Source organism: Limanda limanda, chromosome 16, assembly GCF_963576545.1.
Source record: "Limanda limanda chromosome 16, fLimLim1.1, whole genome shotgun sequence".
Classification (NCBI taxonomy): Eukaryota; Metazoa; Chordata; class Actinopteri; order Pleuronectiformes; family Pleuronectidae; genus Limanda; species Limanda limanda.
The window spans coordinates 16,761,323-16,782,587 of record NC_083651.1 but is presented as its reverse complement, the minus strand read 5'-3'; the positions used below and the strand labels follow the sequence as shown (position 1 = coordinate 16,782,587).

The 21,265-nt window shown below is 41.4% G+C and overlaps 4 protein-coding genes across 7 annotated transcripts in view; 3 read left to right on the top strand and 1 right to left on the bottom strand.

The window, feature by feature from the left end:
• Positions 1–1,695: 1,695 nt before the first annotated feature.
• On the top strand, positions 1,696–4,823 carry klhl23 (kelch-like family member 23). The gene is made up of 3 exons (XM_061089247.1): positions 1,696–2,926; positions 4,282–4,434; positions 4,513–4,823. Exons 1-3 carry the CDS (start codon positions 1,696–1,698, stop codon positions 4,821–4,823), a joined length of 1,695 nt encoding a protein of 564 aa, XP_060945230.1.
• Positions 4,824–7,413: 2,590 nt separating this feature from the next.
• Positions 7,414–11,983, top strand: ssb (small RNA binding exonuclease protection factor La). Its single transcript, XM_061088696.1, has 12 exons — positions 7,414–7,500; positions 8,429–8,519; positions 8,599–8,702; positions 9,136–9,310; positions 9,524–9,631; positions 9,711–9,814; positions 10,353–10,424; positions 10,501–10,543; positions 10,647–10,787; positions 10,875–11,061; positions 11,174–11,341; positions 11,433–11,983. The coding sequence occupies exons 2-12, from the start codon at positions 8,463–8,465 to the stop codon at positions 11,510–11,512; spliced, it is 1,239 nt and encodes a 412-aa protein (XP_060944679.1). The 5' UTR covers positions 7,414–7,500; positions 8,429–8,462; the 3' UTR covers positions 11,513–11,983.
• mettl5 (methyltransferase 5, N6-adenosine) lies at positions 10,184–13,512 on the bottom strand. Its single transcript, XM_061088697.1, has 7 exons — positions 13,277–13,512; positions 13,076–13,190; positions 12,816–13,000; positions 12,376–12,458; positions 12,180–12,231; positions 12,062–12,111; positions 10,184–11,651 (listed from the first exon to the last, which is right to left on the bottom strand). Exons 1-7 carry the CDS (start codon positions 13,374–13,376, stop codon positions 11,610–11,612), a joined length of 627 nt encoding a protein of 208 aa, XP_060944680.1. The 5' UTR covers positions 13,377–13,512; the 3' UTR covers positions 10,184–11,609.
• Positions 13,513–14,325: 813 nt separating this feature from the next.
• Positions 14,326–21,265, top strand: part of ubr3 (ubiquitin protein ligase E3 component n-recognin 3) — a 38,535-nt gene continuing 31,595 nt past the window's right edge. For all 4 annotated transcript variants that reach the window (XM_061088130.1, XM_061088128.1, XM_061088129.1 and 1 more), the window contains exons 1-16: positions 14,326–14,770; positions 15,846–15,985; positions 16,199–16,351; positions 16,728–16,883; positions 17,247–17,287; positions 17,511–17,577; positions 17,662–17,792; positions 17,959–18,187; positions 18,907–19,086; positions 19,834–19,967; positions 20,124–20,210; positions 20,286–20,351; positions 20,437–20,526; positions 20,630–20,758; positions 20,858–20,910; positions 21,019–21,152. In XM_061088130.1, the coding sequence (XP_060944113.1) occupies positions 14,337–14,770; positions 15,846–15,985; positions 16,199–16,351; positions 16,728–16,883; positions 17,247–17,287; positions 17,511–17,577; positions 17,662–17,792; positions 17,959–18,187; positions 18,907–19,086; positions 19,834–19,967; positions 20,124–20,210; positions 20,286–20,351; positions 20,437–20,526; positions 20,630–20,758; positions 20,858–20,910; positions 21,019–21,152 (2,224 nt within the window). In that variant the 5' untranslated portion in view covers positions 14,326–14,336. The remainder of the gene's footprint in view (positions 14,771–15,845; positions 15,986–16,198; positions 16,352–16,727; positions 16,884–17,246; positions 17,288–17,510; positions 17,578–17,661; positions 17,793–17,958; positions 18,188–18,906; positions 19,087–19,833; positions 19,968–20,123; positions 20,211–20,285; positions 20,352–20,436; positions 20,527–20,629; positions 20,759–20,857; positions 20,911–21,018; positions 21,153–21,265) is intronic.

Below are 21,265 nucleotides of genomic sequence, written 5' to 3'. Positions count from 1 at the left end.
AATTGGCCCATTTCTTCATTCAGTATGATTGTGCCGGACTTTTAAATACATTTACTGTCTGAATCTGACAGTATGACTTAAAGAATGATTTGATGACATTCTCCCAAAATCGTTTTATGCATTCAGCTCAAGTTCTGTATTTCAAATCCATTTGCCTTTACTCTCCCATCTGCTTGAACTTCAGGTCAATTTTCTCTAAAACAGGACGCAAGTATCACTACGTAAAAAAATAGAATGACTCCGTAGATAGCACACACAGAACGCATAACACAAACTGCACAATTGCCCACTTTGACCTACAGCCTCTTATAGTAATTTAACTGAAACCACAAGGAAAGCTTAAGGGGAACTGTCCCTGTGGTGGAACTCAGGGGATGGATGTGTTATAATAACCCCCCAATAATCAAAACCAGTCTGTACAGCTCCCCGTTAATCATACCTCGACACTGAATGAAAATGATTGACTGAATATGATCAAACATGATAAAGTGGTTGGTTTTCTTGATTCAAAATACTTTTTCTTATTTCTGTACAACTTTTTTCACCCCCAAATTTATAGCTATGTTGGCTACTATAAATAGGGATTTATTTCTAAGGTACTGTATATCAATGACATTTTCATTGGTAAGTATTTATTAGAACTTATTATACATTTTGTGTTTGGCCATGCCATTTATTCTCCAAACCCACAAATTCAACACGTATTTATGCCCTTGGTGGAACTGATAACAGGGACATCTGAGACAGGAGGCCCCAATAGACCCTGGGCCCTCTCTGAGAGGTCACGAGAGAATGAGGGTAACCAGTGGTTTAATATTTAACTATGTTGTTTTCATATGTTTGATCATATGATTTGTTTGTAAATTCATCATTAAACATCAGATGGTGAATAGAAACATAGTATCAGAAATAATCCTCACCAGTGGAAACAAATGTAAACCAGCTCCTGCAGTTATACATACCTCTGCGAGCACTGTTCTGTTAACCTTTAATCCTTGTTAGGATTAACAGGCAAAGCCCTTGACCATGCTGGAAGTGGGCTCAGGATGCCATGGCAACCGCAAGAGTGAGAGGGGAAAACACATGAATGGCGAAAAGAGGCAGTGGAGCAGCACAGAATAACATTTGTATTCCAGCGGCGAAGCCTCTCCTGCACAACGCGGGGTCCGTGAACGCACCACGGGACTGTGATCATGGATGTAGCTTTTATATTCAGGCTCTGGGAGAGAAAGTAGCGGTGCAGGGGGGTAGGGGGGGATTCCTGTCAATGGAGAAGGACCTGCTGGTGCAGACCTGAGACTGCTGGAGGAGGAGGAGGAGGAGGAAGGTGCAGGAGGAGGAGGAGGGGGGTTGAGGGGGGTTGTCCGCTGCACACAAATACCAAAATAGGATCTGAGCTGCCTGCGACCGTCCTGCCTGAGCTAAATTGAGCTTCATGTGTATGTTAGAGACGATCTGTTCACACACAGGGAGAGAGAGGACACAGAGGAGTGTGAGTGTGTGTGCGGGGGGGTGTGTGTGGAGCTTCAGCCTTTATTCATGGATATAAGATGAGAGGTAAGACCTATGTTTTGTTACATCAAAGAGGTAAATAACTGACAGCGTGACTGTCATTCATTATACATGGGAATATGACACTATGCTTTGAATGTGCCCTTGGATCACTGCCACGCGTGTGTTTTTCCCGCAGACACCATGTCACACAAAGAAGGCGACATCTACACGTACGACTTCACTGATGGAGATCATCCATCGCAGCTCCTGGACGCCCTCCGGCACTTCTACGTCAGCGGCCTCTTCACGGACGTCTCCCTGCGGTGCGGTGGCTCCGGGGCGCAGGTGTTCCACTGCCACAAGGCGATGCTGTCGGCCCGCAGCTCCTACTTTAAGGTGATGTTCACGGCTGACATGAGGGAGAGGTCCGACAGCAGCATCACCCTGACCGGGGTGCGAGCCGAGGTCCTGGGCGCCCTGGTGAACTACGTGTACACGGCTCAGGTGCGCATCACCGAGAGCAACGTGCAGAGCCTGCTGGAGGCCGCCGACCTCCTGCAGTTCCTCCCTGTCAAACAAGCGTGCGAGGAGTTCCTCATTCGCCTCCTGGACGTGGACAACTGCCTGGGGATGCACGCCTTTGCACAGCTGCACCTGTGTCCTACCCTGGAGAGGGAGGCCAGGAGAGTGAGGCTGAGCAGGTTCTCAGAGCTCCTGCTGCAGGAGGAGTTCCTGGAGCTGGACCATGAGAGGATGAGGGCGGTGGTGGCCGCACAGAGCCTCACCGTGCAGAGGGATGAGGTCCTGATAGATGCTGTGGTCAAGTGGGTGGCCCATGATTTGGATAACCGCCTTCACCATACTGTGGACCTGCTGCACTCCATCCAACTTGACCTGGATGAGGTTTATTTCAAAGCGTCCATAGAGGGTCACAGGCAGGGCTTGCTGAGCAGTGATGGGAAACTCAAATCTATGATAACTCAGGCATTGAGGTCCAATAATGGCAAGGAATTGTGTGCAAGTAAAAAAATGTCTTCCAGCATGTATATCATCGGTGGATACTACTGGCACCCGATGTGTGAGGTCCACTTCTGGGATCCTGTCAGTGACACATGGGTGCAAGGGAAATCAATGCCTGACCATGAAAGAGAGAGTTACAGCATCAGCTCACTGGGAGCAAATATATATGTGACGGGAGGTTACAGGACAAACACGGTTGAGGCCCTGGACGCTGTCTCGATTTATAACTGTGACTATGACGAATGGACCGAGGGCTGCTCCATGATCACAGCGAGGTACTACCACTGCTCCGTGGCGTTGCATGGCTGTATATACGCCATCGGAGGCTACAGAGGAGGAGCTCCAGAGCGAGAGATGGAATTTTATGATCCTTTGAAAAAGAAATGGTTTCCAGTGGCCAAAATGATCCAAGGTAAATAATTGGTGACATGTTATGGATTGACTGAAAAGCAGGAAAAATGAACGAATTAACATTGAGAAAACTCACCACATTTATTTGTCTGGAGCTTCCAATTAAATCACATGAACTTCATCAATTGGTGGAGTTTACCCAGTGTACGTGGGTAACTGGACTTGCTTGGGTTTCTTGAAGACTTTTCAACTGTCATCCAAGAGGCCAGAAGCTGAAATACACTGTTGACCTGAGGTAACACTGTTCCACAACTGAACTGAACAAGCCTCTTGGATGAGAGGTGCAATGTCTTCAAGAAACACAAGCAAGTCCAGTTGCCTACGTACACTTGTACAACTTCTAAAGATACCATTACCTGGATGTCTGAGAAGCTCTCACAGATATCTTTAAGGAATTCTCGACAATTGAACCATTTACACGAATAACCCTCATAGGATCCATAAACCCTTTCAGCTGAGGCTCAAAGTTCCTTAACCTTCATATCTCCTGATGAAGCTCGTGTTGCATTGTTGAAAGCTCCTGAACAGATCATAGACCTTGTTTTGAAACTTTCTAGTTGTCTTTTTCTCCAAAGTCAAGAGTGAACACTGATTAAATTGACTTTTTGTCCTCAAAATACTATTTGTTGATGATACTGAGAAGAGTTTGTACATTCCATCAATTCACATTATCATGTATAACCCCAACTTTGAGCTTAGTGTTTCATTCTTGACCTATGGAATTACAGTAAGACAAAAATAATCTTAACACAAGGCCCACTCATGTTTCTGATCAGTGCTATCTTAGGTCTTTCATCAGTAGCTGGAGTTGCTCAGTTATCAGTGAGCTGGTTCAATCCCTTGAATCTTTAATATAAGATGACACAACCATTTGTTGCTTGTTGTGACAAACCTACATAAAAGAATCACCTAACCAAGTTTTTTCAGCCCACAAATTCCCTGTTGTGGTTCATTCTTCATTCACAAGACATGGGCAGCCAGCTAGAATGAGCAAAAAGCTCTTAAACAAACTCACTGTAAAACCCCTTCTCACCAAACAACAGACAGTGTTAATGACTAGATGGTGAACGTAGCCCGGCATCTGTTGAAGAAACCAAGATATTTCCCTCTGCAGTTTGTGGTGAGCTAAATTTAGCTTAAAACATTAGACATACAGGTGGCCAGATACGGAAATACACGCTATGGCTGCTTTGTGTCTGTTGAATGTGTAACCTGTTTGATAATAATTCACCATGTCAACTTTGAAACCTGATAATGTAGGAGTGTGGTGTTTACAGCTTGTCACACTGCCCCCAAGTCAGTCAAAAATATTGAGTTGTTGATCAGATGTTCGTATGACCTCTGTTCTCTTCAAAGGTGTTGGAAATGCTACTGCCTGTGTAATGGAAGACAACATCTACGTTACCGGAGGCCACTATGGCTACAGAGGAAGCTGCACCTATGAAAAAATCCAGGTCTACAAGCCAGAGGTCAACGAGTGGAGCATCATTACAATAAGTCCCCATCCAGGTATGAACGTAGGAGATATGAACGTAAGTGATAATGGTCTGAATATCATTTTCTTATGTTAAAATTCTGTGTTTTTAGAATACGGGCTGTGCTCTGTGCCTCTCAACAACAAGCTGTATTTGGTGGGCGGACAGACTACGATCGCCGACTGCTACGACCCCGAGAAAGACGAGTGGAGGTCAATATCAGTGATGAAGGAGAGGAGGATGGAGTGCGGGGCCGTAGTAATAAATGGATGTATTTATGTAACAGGGGGATACTCCTACTCAAAGGGGACTTATCTGCAGAGCATCGAGAAGTACGACCCTGAGCTGGACACATGGGAGATGGTGGGGACTCTTCCTAGCCCGGCCAGATCCCATGGATGTGTGGGTGTTCACAGCGTGTAATGTCAAACCCTCATCACATTCTATGTTTATTTATTGTCATTTTGTGCCAAATCGATGAAAGTCTGAACAGTATTCTGTCAAAATGCAAATGCCATATTAACCGTCACACAAGATGCCAAGCTAGCCCATGTTTTGCACTGTAGAGAACTACACTTCTGCCAAACTGTCCAGGATCGACTGTTTATAAAAATGAATGGCATGGCTCCACTTCCTCACACTATCTAGAAATGAAGCCAAAAACATCTCATATACAAATGCTGTCTACTTGCACATTTGGAACCAGAGTCTCTGCAGTAGTGATCAAGGGATGAAGCCATCGTAGGGTCCTGTCGATACATTTGTATATAAATAATAACTAATTAAAACCAAATTTACCAGAAACACCCAGCAGGTGGCTTTTGGATTGCATTGGCTTAATTTTTGCGGCACAGTCAAGTTATTCATCTTTATAAACAGTCTATGGTCCATATAGTGAAGAACAAGATTATATTACCTAACCTCAGGGACAACTAGTATTTAACTGAACATTTTTGAGTATTTCTGTTTTATCAGATTAAAAGGAAAGACTGAAAAGAGAAATGCAGAATCCAGCTCAGACCAATGATGCACTGTGACACTTCAAAGCATCTTTTTTTTGATAAAGCTGCACCACCAGGCTGCTACTGATTAAATAAATATCTACAACTGTGGTGTGATTTCTGTCTACGTTTATTATTTACTTCCATGAAATGTATAACCCTGGACTCCATTTGACATTGACCAGCTACAGACAGGTTTTATGTTTCACACAGACTTTGAATGTAATATACTGTTGACAATTCATTAGCTTTGTGTAGCTCAAACATTAATAAAAAAATAATTAAATTAAATTAATTTAATTTACTTTAATTTGAGTAAATTTAAAAAAAAATTATAATTTTTTTTTCTATATATATATTTTTTCTTTATAGGTTTCCCCTCACTGAGGCGGAGAATTAGCTCACACATTGGCTGCCAAGCTGCTGGGCTGCCTGGTTCACTGCCTGCTCCTCCTCCTCCTCCTCCTACTCCTCCTCTTCTTCTGCTGCTTCTTCTTCTTCTTCTTCTCAAGGGGTTCCAGTGTTGAGCGCTGGGAAATGATGTCAATGTGCATGTGGGCCCATACTGTAACACAGGGCCGGCACTGGCAATGTTGGCACCCTAGGCGAGATTTCAAATTGGCTTGGGTTTTTATATTGTGTTTAATTTACATTGTATATATTGGTTTATTTTTGTTGTGCACTGGTTGCTGGTTGTACATCAAAATTCCCTTGAAGGATAATAAAGATTTATTTTATGGACAGCTTTAGTTAATCACAAGCTGCACAAACCAAGCAAGAGCAGCAGAGGAACACAGCAGCCAGTAGGGGGCAGCCTCAGGACATCACATGGAAACAAGCAGCAGCAGACTGTGATTCTTGGCATAGAATGACACAGGCACACACACGATAAGTTGTCCATCTTCTCAGGCTGCTTAGTTCCTTAGTAACGGGAGTCAGCAGGCGGTTTGGCCTAGTTGGTAGAGTGGACGTTCTTCAACACGAGGGTCGCGGGATAATCTATCTTATCTTCGTGCCGGCAATATACTGAACTCCTGCACTCACAATGTGCGTGCGCAGTTTTTTAATCTTTTTAATTTAATTTAATTTAATTTAATATTTTTTTTTATATTTCATTTGAAATGGTTATGGTTCATTTTTGTTTTTAAAATGACATATTATTAGATATTGTGCAATGATTAGGTGGTTGAAGTCCTGCCAACTTACCCATGAGTTCGGACCAAGCTCCTGTGTTCACTGGTGTCCTGGTTCCACCCATGGCAGCGTAGTGGCCTGGGGCTGACTCATCCCTGCGGCCCAGGGAGCGCAGTTCTCCGCACCCATGAGAGCTCAGCTGGTATCAGTACCACTGCAGGGCCTGGTTTTATGAGCAGCAACTTTTGCTGCTCATAAAATTGATAGTATTTCTAGTATTTCGACTGGCAGAATTGACAAATTGATTCAACTGAGAAATTATTTTATTATTTAATATTATTTTATTTTTTTTCGAGTCCCTTTATTTGTCAGTGTGAAAAACCCATATAATATGTACAGTCAGCCATGAATAGACAATACAGTCCAATTGTAAAATGCAAAATCAATCAATGTAGAGATAAATCAAACCAACTATCAATCAAATGAAATATAAATAAAACCGGAAGCATTTGATCTGCAGACCAGATCAGCAATGCTAAGAGGTGCAATACTGTTTAGAGCTTTAAAAACAAACCACAGAATTTTTAAATCAAGACCGAAAATGAACTGGGAGCCAGCATAGCTAGTAGAGGAGAGGAGAAATGTTGTCTCAAAAGGAGAGGAGAGGTAGAGAAGAGGAGAGGATGTGTGTGGTTCGGAGAATAGGATTTTGCAATGTTACCAACGCTGTCTTCTGGATTCTTTATGTCAGTCATTATTGTGGGGGGATCACAGCGACACCCTGAGGCTGTGAGCGGCACCACACATGTCCGCTCCCGTAGCGAGGACCAGCTGTCGCGCTAAAGCAAACTCTTTTTGGTCCTCGCTGCTCGCCGTAGCACGCAGTCCCACAACGTGCAGGCGTCGAACTGAAGCACTTTTAGATTTCAGCAGAAAACCCGCTGCTAGCGCCGACTCTTCGTACTGTAAGTTTCCGCTTTCTAACGTCAAACTTCGGTTTTTATAGTGTTTTTGTGTCACCTGGTTAATGTTAGCAGCTTTACAAACGAGCCTATTAGACATTATTCAACGTAAGGCGTGTTTTAGCGACATGCTGACACGAGACAGGAGTTACGCAGTTTTTTTAATGACTTAAATTACTATTTTAACATAACGTGTACAAACAACTAGCAGCCGACCAAGTCTCACGTTGGATTAAACACGTTTGAGCCGCGTGTCTGCTCCCAAAACATCTCCGAGTGTACAGCTGGTGCTAGCAAGCTAACCTAGCGTGTTAGCCACCAAGCTAGCTGCAGCACCGGCAGCGTGAGAACAGGGTAAATGAAAGATGTCCACTCCTCATGGCAATCAGGCTCACACGTTCTCATTGGGCCAGTTATAAATCTGCTGATTGGATTTTCATATTTCTAATTATAATTATCACGATTAACAGCTGTTATTGCTGCTAATGGCTAAAAGGGCCCGACAGGACGGGTTCAAACAAATCTAAATAACTCCCCTCCATTTATTTCCATTTGCAATGTGCAGAATTTTTTTAGTCTTGTGAGTGAAATAATCCTTTCTCCGCTCATTTTTCATACACAGTGACTGAGTCGAACTGAACAATGTAGATGCTCAATTTTTTTTTATAAAAATTGCATTATGTCAAAATTCTGGCAGTCATGTGTTAAGGTGTACCCAGTTTTTTCACTTTACCATATCCCTGCGATACTAAAAGTTATCAAAAACTCCACTCGATATCAAATTTGGACTGGAACAAACTTGAAGCAGGATATTTCACCATTATTAAGAAGCTAGAGGCAGTGGATATACAGCTTTATGACTTAGGCCATTACTCAGCACATTTGTTGTGGTTTTATTTGCTGTAGACATAATCATTGTTTGTTGTTTTAGGACCTGGGGTTACTGTTGTCTCCACTGGACAATCATGGCAGAAAAGCAAGAGATGTCTTCAATTGAATTGAAAGTGGCACGACAAGTAGAGGTAATTTCAGTGCTTCATTTTTATTTATATTAATGTAACAATGACATTTAATTGACAAATCTGTTTCATTCTCACCTAGTACTACTTTGGAGATCACAATCTTCCCAGGGATAAGTTTCTGAAAGAACAACTGCAGCAGGATGAAGGCTGGGTGTCTTTGGAGACGATGCTTAAATTCAACAGGTTTGCTATTCTCTCAAACTGCTCCATACAAAGTCTGGGACAGAGGTTGTCGCACCTTGTACAGATTGTTAATCCTTATTAAGCAAACTGTGGTTGTTGAATATGGGCTATACAAATACAATTTAAATAACAGGTAGGACAAGGTTAATGTGCTCCCTCAAACCTGTCCATTAAGTGAACCTGTCCACACACAAAACAGCCACACCTCAAAAATAAAGAGGTATTCATAATTATTAGAAACTCCGCTCAACTGGTAAGAAGTCGGTGTGACTTGGCACAGATCTGCTTGATGAGAACTCTCATCAAGCCTAATGGAGCAGTAATTCAGTATCATCCAGTGTCTGTAGTTATGTACTGTCAATTCAGTAAAATGCTGTGCTTGCTTTCTTTCCTTCCTTCCTGAGTGTTTAAAACATTTGTGTTCTCCTCCCAGACTCAAGACTTTAACTACCGACAGCAGCGTCATTGTTGCAGCTCTCGAGAAATCCAAGTCCGGCCTCTTGGAAATCAATGAAGACAAGACAAAAATCAGGAGGTTTTCAGATAAACCCTTACCTGAGCTGAACGATGAATACAAAGACGTCGTTAAACACAAATCTGTGTACATTGTAAGTTTATGAATTGATTCCCACACATAAAGAAAATAGTCTTTGTAGATACATAATTTTTCTTGTATCCCAACTGTATTGAAATGTACATGAGCCATTTTTGTTTCAAAACTTTACTATAAATTCACAGTCAGTCTATTTTCCAACTTTAGATCTTGGTGTTTTCTGCTGCTGTGTCGTGTTTGTGTAATGTTTTTATCTTTCAACATCTAGAAAGGCTTTCCTCTTGAAACCACCCTCGATGAGATTCAGGAGTGGTTGAACGGAAAAGGCGACATAGAAAATATTCAAATGAGGAGAAACCTGCAGAGGCAGTTCAAGGTAATATTTTTGTATTTATCACTCAAGTTAGTTTTTCTGTGTTTTTGGAGGAGATATTTTATAACTTCCGTCTTTTCAGGGATCAGTGTTCATCTGTTTTGACACAGAAGAGTCATCCAAGCAGTTCCTTGAACGTTCAGACATGAAATCATTCAAGGACAATGAGATGATTGTGTTATCGAGGTAAGTTGGCCTGCTTCTTGGTTTAAGCTTTATCTTCAGTGGACAAATTCTGTGTAGTGATAAGAAAAAAAAGCACCACATCTGAGAAAGGGTACAAGTGGACGTATTCTGCTGGATGAAACGCTTTCGGAAGTTTTTGCACCCCTCAAGTCAGTCAGAGCTTATTTCACTTTCTTGAGCTCTCAGGATGCTTCGTCTGAGCTGCTTTTGAGAAACTGGATAATGGAAGTACTGTTAATCATTCTTACATGTTGTTGGGGCCATGGATATGTGCTGTCTGATTACGCTGAATGTAAAAAATATTACTGGTAATGTGTCTTTGATACAAAAATAGGTGTACTATCCCATTAAACTACATTTGACTTGGTATAGAGTTCACCAGGAAGTAATCACCTTTTTATTGAGAAACTATGTTTCAAATATATTTGTACGGGTAAAATGCACTTAAGATGATCCAAAGATCTAGAGTAACAGATTAATGTCCCAGATAGATTAATTACTTAAGACAGTAATCATTTGATTGCTGTTATGTTTTCAGGGAAGACTACCATGCAAAGAAGGCTGAGGAGCGAAAACAGTTCAAACAAGAGTCAAAGGCAAAAGCAAAACAGTAAGTACAATGCAATACAATTTTGTCCTAGTATTCAGTTTATAAAAACTAAATTTCTGTCAAATATATTATTTAGAGACAAGGAGCAACTGCAGAAAAATACAGAAGATAAAGAAATGGTAAGATCCCCTCAAGTTCTATCACCTTATATTATGCCACTGCGATGGACTCATACAAACGTGTTATGGCCACCTTAATAATACATTGTTATTTGTGTTGCAGGGTCTGCTCCTGGACGAACAGACAGGGTGCTTGTTGAAGTTTAAAGGGGAGCTCGAAGAAGTTTCCCGAGAGGACTTTCATGAACTGTTCTCAGGGCACGGAAAGATAAAATGGGTGGACTTTACGCGAGGAGCTAAAGAGGTAAATAAAATCTGCACCACTCACAGCCTTGAACTCAGTATGAAGAGAGTGGGTTGTTAAAATGTTTTTATTTACCTTCCAAATAAGGGTACCCTTCTTTTCGATGGAGACGCAAAGGAGGCCTTTGACAAGGCCAAGGAGGCAAACAAAGGAGAGCTAAAAATCAAGAACAACAGTGTTACATGGGAGGTGCTTGAGGGAGACGAGGAGAAAGAGGAGCTGAAGAAGATCATCGAAGCTCAACAAGAATCTTACAGCAGGTCCAGGGGTAGAGGTGAATACTAAACTTCCCAACTGAATGATTTGTAAATCAATTAAATATATAAGATCATCTGTTAATAACAGTATTGATTAGTTTGTACTGATGCATCTTGTTGGCCTTAAAGGTGGTAGAGGAAGATCAGGCGGCAGAGGAGGAGGAGGAGGACGAGGAGGTGGAGGAGGAAGAGGTGGAGGAGGAAGAGGAGGACGAAGGGGAAGAGGTGGACGGGATGGAAGCAGAGGTCGGTACCAAGGCAAAAAGGAGAGATTTGATAGTGGTGATGAAGATGATGGTGAGTGCAGCATCTCAAGTACTTCCTTATCTGTTATGGCAAGATAATTATAGACTTTTAAAAATGTATTTACTTTGCGTTTCTTCTCCAGCACCCGTTGCCCCAAAGAGAGAACGAGAAGATACAGACGGTCCTCCAGCAAAGGTCATCAAAACTGAAAACGGATCTTAGTCACACGATCTCAACCAGATATTTTTTTCTTTTGTGGAAACATTTATTATAAACAGTTAAAATGCAGAGACAACTTAAATCCATTCCAGTGAAAGCTTCAGGCTTTGGAGAATCGAAGGAAATCCACCTGGATGTCGACCTAGAGAAACAATTTGCAATGATTGGCATCAGTTTTTCAGCATTTTTAAGTCCCTGTATTATATTGCGCCTCCTACATTAAATATGTACCTTTTGTTTGTATGATCTTTTTTTAATTTTATCATCTTCAGCATAAAGACAGTCATTTGATTTCACTGGGACATTTTAGTTGGTCTTGTAAGGCCTGTGTGACATCTAGCGTTGTGCGCCATCATGTGTTTTGGTTTTTCCTTTGTAGAATTCCTACATTACGAGAGAACATCTTATTTGCTATTTTGTTTTTTTATGTTTGCATATGTGAATAGCAAATAAAACATTTATTAAAATTAAAAAGGTTTGTTTTTATGTGTTTGTCAAATACAGCTTCAGATATCTGGAGTAAAATGTCTGTGATGCAGCTCATTAGCTTACCGATTTCTTTTTGTGGAACTTATAAGAGGCTGGCAAGTCGTATCTCAGCTCTGTAAAGAAAACACATAGTTAGACTTCAATTTTAAATTGTAGAGGATATGTCCTGTTTTTTTCTTACCTGCTAATACTTCCATCGTAACTCCCCAGTCCTTGGCCCTCTTTTGTATGTGCTGAAGATGGAGGAATACACACCAGGCATTACACACACTATAGATATCAGAGATGTAGACATGACATTTATTAAACTGAGATTTGACTAGTTTTGACCTCGTCATTAAAAGGATGTGTTCAACAAGTGATGGGTATGAACTTACTTCTCGTGTTGATGTTTTATGAAGTGAGTACACTGCTGTCTTTGCCATTGTTAGAGCAGCCTTTAGGAACTTCATGTCCATCCCTTAAACAAAGAGTAAAGGCCACATAAAAACTACACATTAGAGCTTCAGGTACCTGCAATGATTTTTTTAAATATTAACACAAAGGAAATGTGTTCAGGAAGTTGTGAACATGGGAATTTGTCTCATCTCTAAAAAATGTCCCTTATGTATTAAAGGTGACATGAAGTCAGAAAAGGGCCACTATTGCATTATGGGAATAACAGTATAGAGTATTTCTTGATCTTGACGCAAAGTACGTTGTATGAATCAGAATATTTCACCCTCTCCTGTTACCACATCTGTCGTTCAGAAGTGCCAAACCTAATGGATGTGAAACACTGAATCATTGGAGCAGCAGTTTTAAAACGATTCCCCACCTTGGTTGTGTTTTGTCCCAAACGGTGGATTCATTATTACGGTGTCGAACTTGGAGGCATAAGCATCTGGGTCCAGAGAGCAGAGATCACACTGGACCAGATCCACGTTGGAAATCTCAAATTCCTCTGCATTACCTCTGAATATTTCCAGTGCGTCCTCGTCAATGTCGAAGCCAATGCACAAACTGCAGAGGAGAGAGGGTGTTAGGAGGAGAAACTCCTTTAAAATCAAATGTGTGAGGACGATCAAAAGCTCTCACCCTGCATCAAGCAACGCAGCTCCGACGCTGAGGACACCACAGCCACATCCCAGATCTGCCACCAATCTGCCCTCAATGTCCCCGAATGTGTTCTGGATAGTGGAAAGCATGCATGCTGCAGGAAGAGATAAGACACAAAGTTAGTGACAACAATCTTTCCACACAAACTCTCCCAATAAGCACATGTTTATCTGCTCCAACCTGCAATATGAGGACTGGTAGGATACTGCTCCAGAAGGATTTTGGGTTCGTCAAACCCGTCCACCTGCTGAAGACAGCTCTCCAACTCCTTCAGTTTCATCACTGGAGACTGGGACAACACACCATGCGAGGATCCAGCGCCACAACCCAGAGATCAGTTACTTCACACGGTCTGCTTCAGCTGTGATCTGTGAGGGTGTAAACATTCAGCATGGTTCCAGACGTCTTCCGCTGGGGAGAGTGCATCCTTCAAAACAATCCGACCAGATCGAGGCCAATCTCGTTAGTTCCTGTTCCTGTTACAGGGTTAGGAGAGAAAAAGAGAGAGAGTGAGAGAAAATAATAATAATGAAAAAATGTTTATACAAATACAAATATGTATACACATATACAAACACACACATATACACATATATATAGGATGCACCCTGTGTGTGTTTATATAGAGAGAGATTAAATAATGTTCTAGTCTTCCTGGTCTCATTTCATTTATGGGTGCACTTGAATAATGATTTCATTTATCAGGGCGATGAGGATGACGATGGTGGTGAAATTATGATGAGGCTGATAATTATAAGGAGGATTGTGATGATAATGATGAGGATTGTGATGAGGATGATCAGGATGATAATTATGATGATGAGGATTGTGATGATGAGGAAGATGAGGATTGTGATGACGAGGATGATGATGGTGACGACTATGATGAGATGGAATATGATGGTGATGATGATGATGAGGAGGATTATGATGGTGATGATGATCTTGAGCAAAGGACGGTCCCACGCAAGGTTTATCAGTTGCCTAGAAACCAACGAACCCAACGGTGACCAACGGTTCCGTGTAAACGTCACAGCTCAGACTCTGCTGGATCGAATCGCTGCTCGAGGCTCAGCGGGATTAAACTACTTCACAGCACGTTTATTTGCATTCACTGTGGACCGGGAGCACATCGGGAGTCCGCCAGCCCAAAGCGAGGCGACGGGTCGTATCGCGAGAAAGTCCGAGAACATGAGAACAGGACAACAAAAATAAATTTGTGGACAACAAGCCAGAGTGCATGATGGCGGCGTCGCTGCTGCGCCGGGACAAGAAAACCACTGCCGTCCACCTGAAGGCCGACCTGACCCGGACCGACGACACCAGCGGGGTCCGGCAGCTCCAAGAGCTGCTCGACGTGGTGCTAAACCCCGAGACACCCGCGGGGGACACGGAGGCGCTGGACTGGTGCAAATGTCTCATCGCAGGAGGCGAAGGGTTCGAGGAGTTCTGCAAGACGGTCCGGTCCTATGACAACGCGACCCTGTGCGGCTTGGTGTGGACCGCCAACTTCGTGGCGTACCGATGCCGGACCTGTGGCATCTCCCCGTGCATGTCCCTGTGCGCCGAGTGCTTCAACAACGGGGACCACACGGGCCACGACTTCAACATGTTCCGAAGCCAGGCCGGCGGGGCCTGCGACTGTGGAGACAGTAATGTCATGCGAGAGACTGGGTGAGACCGAATTAGCTGCGAGCTAGGCTAGCTAGCTAGCTAGCTGCAGAACGGGTTCAGCCGGGTGTCGCTTTGACAGCTCTCAGATGGAAATAGTCCCACCTGGTTATTTACTGCGCTGTCGTGGGTAATTTGTGGGAGAGACATGTTAGACTGTTCTGGTCATTTTAATAATTTGCTCGCAGAAAAGGTTCGATAGAGCAGTTGAGCCTGGATGGTTCACCAGCACAGCCGTTACAACGGTTCTAACCATAACACTAATGTCATGCTCGTTGCCACAACTGGAGGCTACAGCAGATCCGTGTGACACTGTGTGACACAAACATGAGTCTGCATGTTGTGGCATTTATTATCTTAAACACTGAGGTGTTGCTACAGCTAATCCAGCTGTTATCTGTGGGCTAAATGAACAGTGGAAACCTCTGTCTGTCTGACATATCAACATTCGTGATGAAGCTGTCTGTATTAAAGAGATGGAAACAAAAATACCCATCCAAAATAGTGTGACAGTGTTTGACAGTGGCCCACCTTGTACTTTTAACTCTTTTAATAATAATAATGTTTTTATTTATATAGCAATTCTGTTAAGAGCTTCCTGAAGAAAAAAACAAGCAACAAGAACAGAAAAACAATTAGACAGCCATAAAAGAATACAAAATACAAATGTATCCATGACCACCTAATATGATACTGATAAAAACCGATTTATGTGTAGATTTGTGTGTAGCAATTCCTGTGTAGTCTTAAGCAATATGAGTGAGAAATGTAGTAGTCTGTGTGTTGCAATAAATCACACCGTCACCGTCGTGTGTATTTAAAGAGATAAAAAAAAAACTCCCATGCACTCACCTTGGTTTAATCAGCAGATCCTAAACCTGTTTAACATCAGCCCAACTCTGATACTCAACTCTTATGAAATCCCCCTAAAAATTATAATTACTGAGCTTATTTCCTGTTCATGTAGGTCAGAAAACTTAAATAATAAATTAATTAAAAAATAAAATTTAGAGAGATTTTGTCTGATTTGTGGTCGATGAGTTTTTTGCAACAGTAACATTTTTGTATTTCTCTTCAGATTTTGCAGACGACATCGGTTGAGAACGGGAGAAAATATCCCCTCAATACCTCGAGACCTTCTCTTGATGTCTGAGATGGTTCTTCCTCGCTTTATCCTGTGTATCATCCAGTACCTGAGGGATGGATACGTCGAAGCAGGTGAAAACACTCACGACAACGACCTTCTTTTAATAAAGACATGGAATATTATTGTGACCAATTTAACCTGTCAAAATGTCTTGTGTCTGAGACCATATCAAATGCAAAACACGCTCTTCTGTGTCAGACAGATACCGTTGTGTTGTACAACCCTTTCCATCCCCAATTATGTATTGAGTCTCGTGGCTTCTCTCTGTTATCTTGCTTCGTCAGACACCACAGCTGAAAGAGATCTACATAAAGTCCTGCAGCAGCTGGAGCCTCAGATCTCTTTCCTGGAGGAGCTCACCAAGATGGGTGGAGCAATGAGGACTGTGCTGACGAAGATCTTGACCAATCAGCAAACATTCAAAGAGTTGAGCATGGGTAAATATCTACACCCCTGTTTGTGTTAAAACAACATAGAGTGAGACCACAATCATTTAAATAAGACATTGTTTGTAGTGGTCTAAGATCTTATGCTACTTTGCGATTGTTTTATTCTCATCTGTTAAAGTACAACAGCTACTTGCTTGGAAAGTGTAGACTGTACTTGATCTTCTCAGGCTTTTTATGTAAAAAAAGACAACCAGATAAAACATGAACCCAAATTGAGCATCACTATTAACAAATAAAGTAATTGAAAGAAGGCAAGATTCCCCTTTCCTAAAAATCTGTACACTCAAATTAAGTTTTCTTCAGCTTGAGATTTCAACACAACTCTTGTTTTTACAGTGTCAAGTGTTTTTCTTCCTTGTTGCAGGCCAAGAGGAGAATTTGCACGCTAAAAAGAACTATGACAAGTATTTGTCAGCGTTAAAGAATTCCGGTCTGGTGACTGTGGAGGAGAAAAGTCAAGGTGCTCCTGGTGATGTCCCTGTTGGTGCTGAAGGAGGTGCAGGGGCAATGGTCCTAATGGGTAAGATAACATAACATTTAATGTGAAGCATATTTTGGAAACACCTTATCCTTATTCATCTGCTCCACAGGGGTCAAAGTCTTGCACTTGCCAGAAATAATAAGTAATTGGCAGACATTACTGCTTGAGAGATCAAACTTTGCCGAAGTGATTTTGAATATTTTAGAATATTTCATGTCTGGTTCTAACCAATGCTAAATACTGCTGTTAAAACAAATTGTCCCTTATAAACAATTTTATATTTCAGAAAGGTGCTTTGTGTTTGTCTAATGTCTCAAGATGTGGCAAATTTATACTGATGTATCTGTTTTATTTTGTTAATAAAAAATATTGTTTATTTATGTATGATTTTATTTATATTAGGAACCACTGCACCAGGGGGCCCAGATGAGTCTAGTAAAGAGGTTTGTGTCAGCATCAAACACAGAAAACATTAATGACCATTTACAGTTAAATTTACGTTCAGGCTTCAAAAGTTTATTCTGTCATTTGTTATTAGTAAATGAATAAATATCCATTATATGTGAAAAAATAATGATTTAATCACAATTTAACAGATCCACTGAAGTTTAACTTGGTGTGAACTGATGTACAGTTACTAAGTGTTTGTTTTATTTTTACTCCCAGGAAGATCAAGATGCTGGGCAATCTGTTGGTCAGAGGAAGAGGGTGAAACTGAGCAGCAGTACCAAAGGTAAGAAGGGAAAGAAAATGTAATGCACCAATTCAGTTTAACATGAATTACCTAATTTATTATGATTATTTTTTCTGCCCTCAGACCCAAGGATTATTGATTCTCTGAAGCATAAATGCTTTCTGGAGGAGTTGCTGTTTTGGACAATAAAGTACGAGTTTCCTCAGAAGATGGTCACCTTCTTACTAAACATGTTGCCAGATCAAGATTACAAGGTATTTCTTTTTTTGTGTTCGAATTTATTCACAAATATGTCTCGTGTTGCTCTAATTTCCCTGTCAGATGTGTGAGTGAATTGAAATTATACTTTAAACAGAGAGACAAAATCGTAACAGTCTGCTCAAATTGTGATGTGGGTTTTTCCCTTTTCCTCTCTGGCAGATCACCTTTACAAAGACTTTTGTTCAGCATTATGCGTTCATCATGAAAACGCTGATGAAAAGCCACGAGTCGGACACCATGTCCAATCGCATCGTGCATATCAGTGTGCAGCTGTTTAGCAATGAGGAGCTGGCTCGACACATGACCGAGGAGTGTCACCTGCTGGACATAATGGTCACAGTCCTCCTCTACATGATGGAGAGTTGCCTTATTAAAAGTGAACTTCAGGGTAAGTTGTTGCGGATTCTGCACAGCTCATCGGACTCTTCACGTGTAATTATTGTAAAGCATGAAGTAGACCGATGTAGGGATGCTTATTACGGATCACTGCACAAACCCTGTGGCATTGAACATGGTAGAAGTGGTGCTTTATTAAACTAAAAATTAAGTTTTAAGATGGAGCTTTTATGTCATATCTCAAAATATCAAATTGCACACGCTTAGTCAAAAGATCTTGTGTAATGGATCGAGGCCGAGGGAATGGATAGCATCATACAAGGTGGTCCTTATTCTTTGTTGCTCATCAGTAGCTCCAAATTCATAAAGACCACATCCAATTTGTATTAGTAGAGTAACTGGTACATGAATCCTGTGAATTGTTGAATGAGATAAAAATGAAATTGCTTTTCAAACAAAGAAATGCAGCTGTTAATTTTTATTTCTAATCATTTTCAGTGTCGACAAAAACATGCACAGATGTCTCATCCCTCTGGTATTTTTAATTTGTACAGGGTCTGAGTGAAATGAGCTTCAATATATTATATGAGAGCTGTCCTATTGATCTTTAAACTCTGCATATGACATTGTCTTTCTGTATTGGCAGCCAGGTGTTGAAATTGCAAGTGAATTGTCGCTCTATATATTTGCCTATATCTTTCAATGTGTTGCCTATAAATATAAAAAAACTGTAACCTAACGTGCACATTCGTTTCCCCCCTTTTTTTTTAGATGAAGAGAACAGTCGTCATGTCGTGGTGAACTGTAGCGAGGCACTATTGAAGAACAACACCTACTGGCCGTTAGTTAGTGATTTCATTAACATCCTCTCACACCAAAGTGTAGCGAAAAAGTTCCTAGAGGACCACTCACTGCTGATGCTCTGGATGAGCTTTGTGTCATTCTTTCAAGGTAAAACAGGATTTCAACCTGAGCAGTAAACAGACACACTCATTCGCTGAATGTTGCAGTGTTTGTTGTTATTTCTCACATTCAGATAATAGCTGCACAAATTGAGGCAAATACTCAAGAAAGATGTGCTCATTTGTTTATAATTTGCTTGTTCCCCATTTATTCTATTGTGGCAGTCTGGTGGTTTCTCGGTTACTCATGACTATCAATATGATATGTCTGTCATTTCGTATTGGAAGCAACATGGGGTCAAACACAACAGCTGATTTAAATCACAGCTCATTATACTTGTGCACATTCTCATATTTAGACCTTATATACCCTCTATATGCTTAGTCAAGATAAAGGCAACCTCATCTGTTCCTTGGTATAAATACCCCTAACAGAAAGGGTGTGTTTTGGGGTATATGACGCTTTGTCACTGAATTAGAATTGAGGCTAGTGCTGCTCATGTGAACTGTACCACCACCCTAAAAATAACACTCACCCTTGCACAGTGGGTTTGAGTATCCTCTTGCAGAGGCCATGTGCAGTGTCATTATTAGATTGCATGCATGTCTGCTGAACTACTTTTGTATTTTACTACCGTTTCATAACAGTTCGTTGGCAGTTATGAGTTTAGAAAATTATATTAGGGGTCAACAGATTTTCACTAAACTTAAAAAATGCTAGTTTATGTTAGCATATAGACTTCATGTAGCATGTGTCAACTCTCTTACTTTTTCAAATCGTTTCCTGCTGTGACAGGTATGAACCTGAATAAGCGGGAGCTGAATGAACATGTGGAGTTTGAGTCCCAGACGTACTATGCAGCGTTTGCAGCAGAACTTGAGGCATGTGCACAGCCAATGTGGGGTCTCTTAACACACTGCAAAGTCAAAGTAAGTCCCGTCTTCACACCAGGAGTGCTCTCACACACAGCTCCCATATCCGAATGGTCTTGATAACCGGAACATGCTGCATACATATCCTGTACTTAACGCCCTTAATGTATAAACCTGCATTTATTTTAAAAACATTACATTATGTGTTAACAGGAGACTCAGGAATATACTAAAACTGTGGTACGCTACTGCTTGGAGACCCTTCAGATCTGGTTTGATTCCATTGGCTTCATAGACGAGGTAAATTAAAACAACAAAGTGTTATGAGCAAACATTCCTCTTTCCTGTTTCTCACAATTTGTGTCTCTCTCATAGCCTGCTCCAAATCAAGTGACCTTTCACCTGCCACTGCACCGCTACTATGCCATGTTCCTCAGTAAGGTATGTCAGACAGTTTCATCTCTTTAAGACATGCAGGCATATCTTTTTATGTGGTTTAAAGCTAATCCTGTGGTTTAAAATTCAGGCTGTAAAGTGCCAAGGCCTGGACCTGGACAGTCTCCTGCCTGACCAAGAGATGCTGATGAAGATCATGGTGCATCCACTCCAAATCCAGGTCTGATATTCACAGCCCAATAAACACATTTACAATTTGTATTCACCTGCTTGTTCTCGTAGCCACATTTCGATAAACACTGTGTTTTTTTTTATGGCCGTAGGCATCCTTGTCCGAGATCCACAGCAACATGTGGGTCAGGAATGGACTACAGATCAAGGGACAGGCTATGACCTACGTACAGTCGCACTTCTGCAACTCAATGATTGACCCAGACATTTATCTGCTCCAGGTTAGAATTTCTGAATCCCATACTTATATAATTTTACACAGTTTATTTTTTGAATTTTGTTATTTAAATCCTTTTATGCACATGTTTCTTGGTTTGCAGGTGTGTGCGTCGAGGTTAGATCCTGACTACTTCATATCAAGTGTTTTTGAGAGGTGAAGCATCTCATACACATAGTTTTCTTCTTCCTGCAGCATGCACTTAAATTCACACACAGCTTAGTAGTCTTACCAACATTTTACACTCTGTTGTCTGTAACACAGGTTTAAAGTGGTCGACCTGCTGACCATGGCGTCTCAGCATCAGAACGCTGTGTTAGACTCTGAGCAGGAGAGACCGATGCTGGAAGGAGCTCTGACCTTCCTGGTCATACTCACGAGCCTGCGTGTACATTTGGGTAAGTTGTACATAAATACAGTGATTACCACAATAAGAAATACCTTACTATATGATAAAGTAGCTCTACAGTGAATACAAATCTTAAAAAATCATAATATATTTGCTGTTATA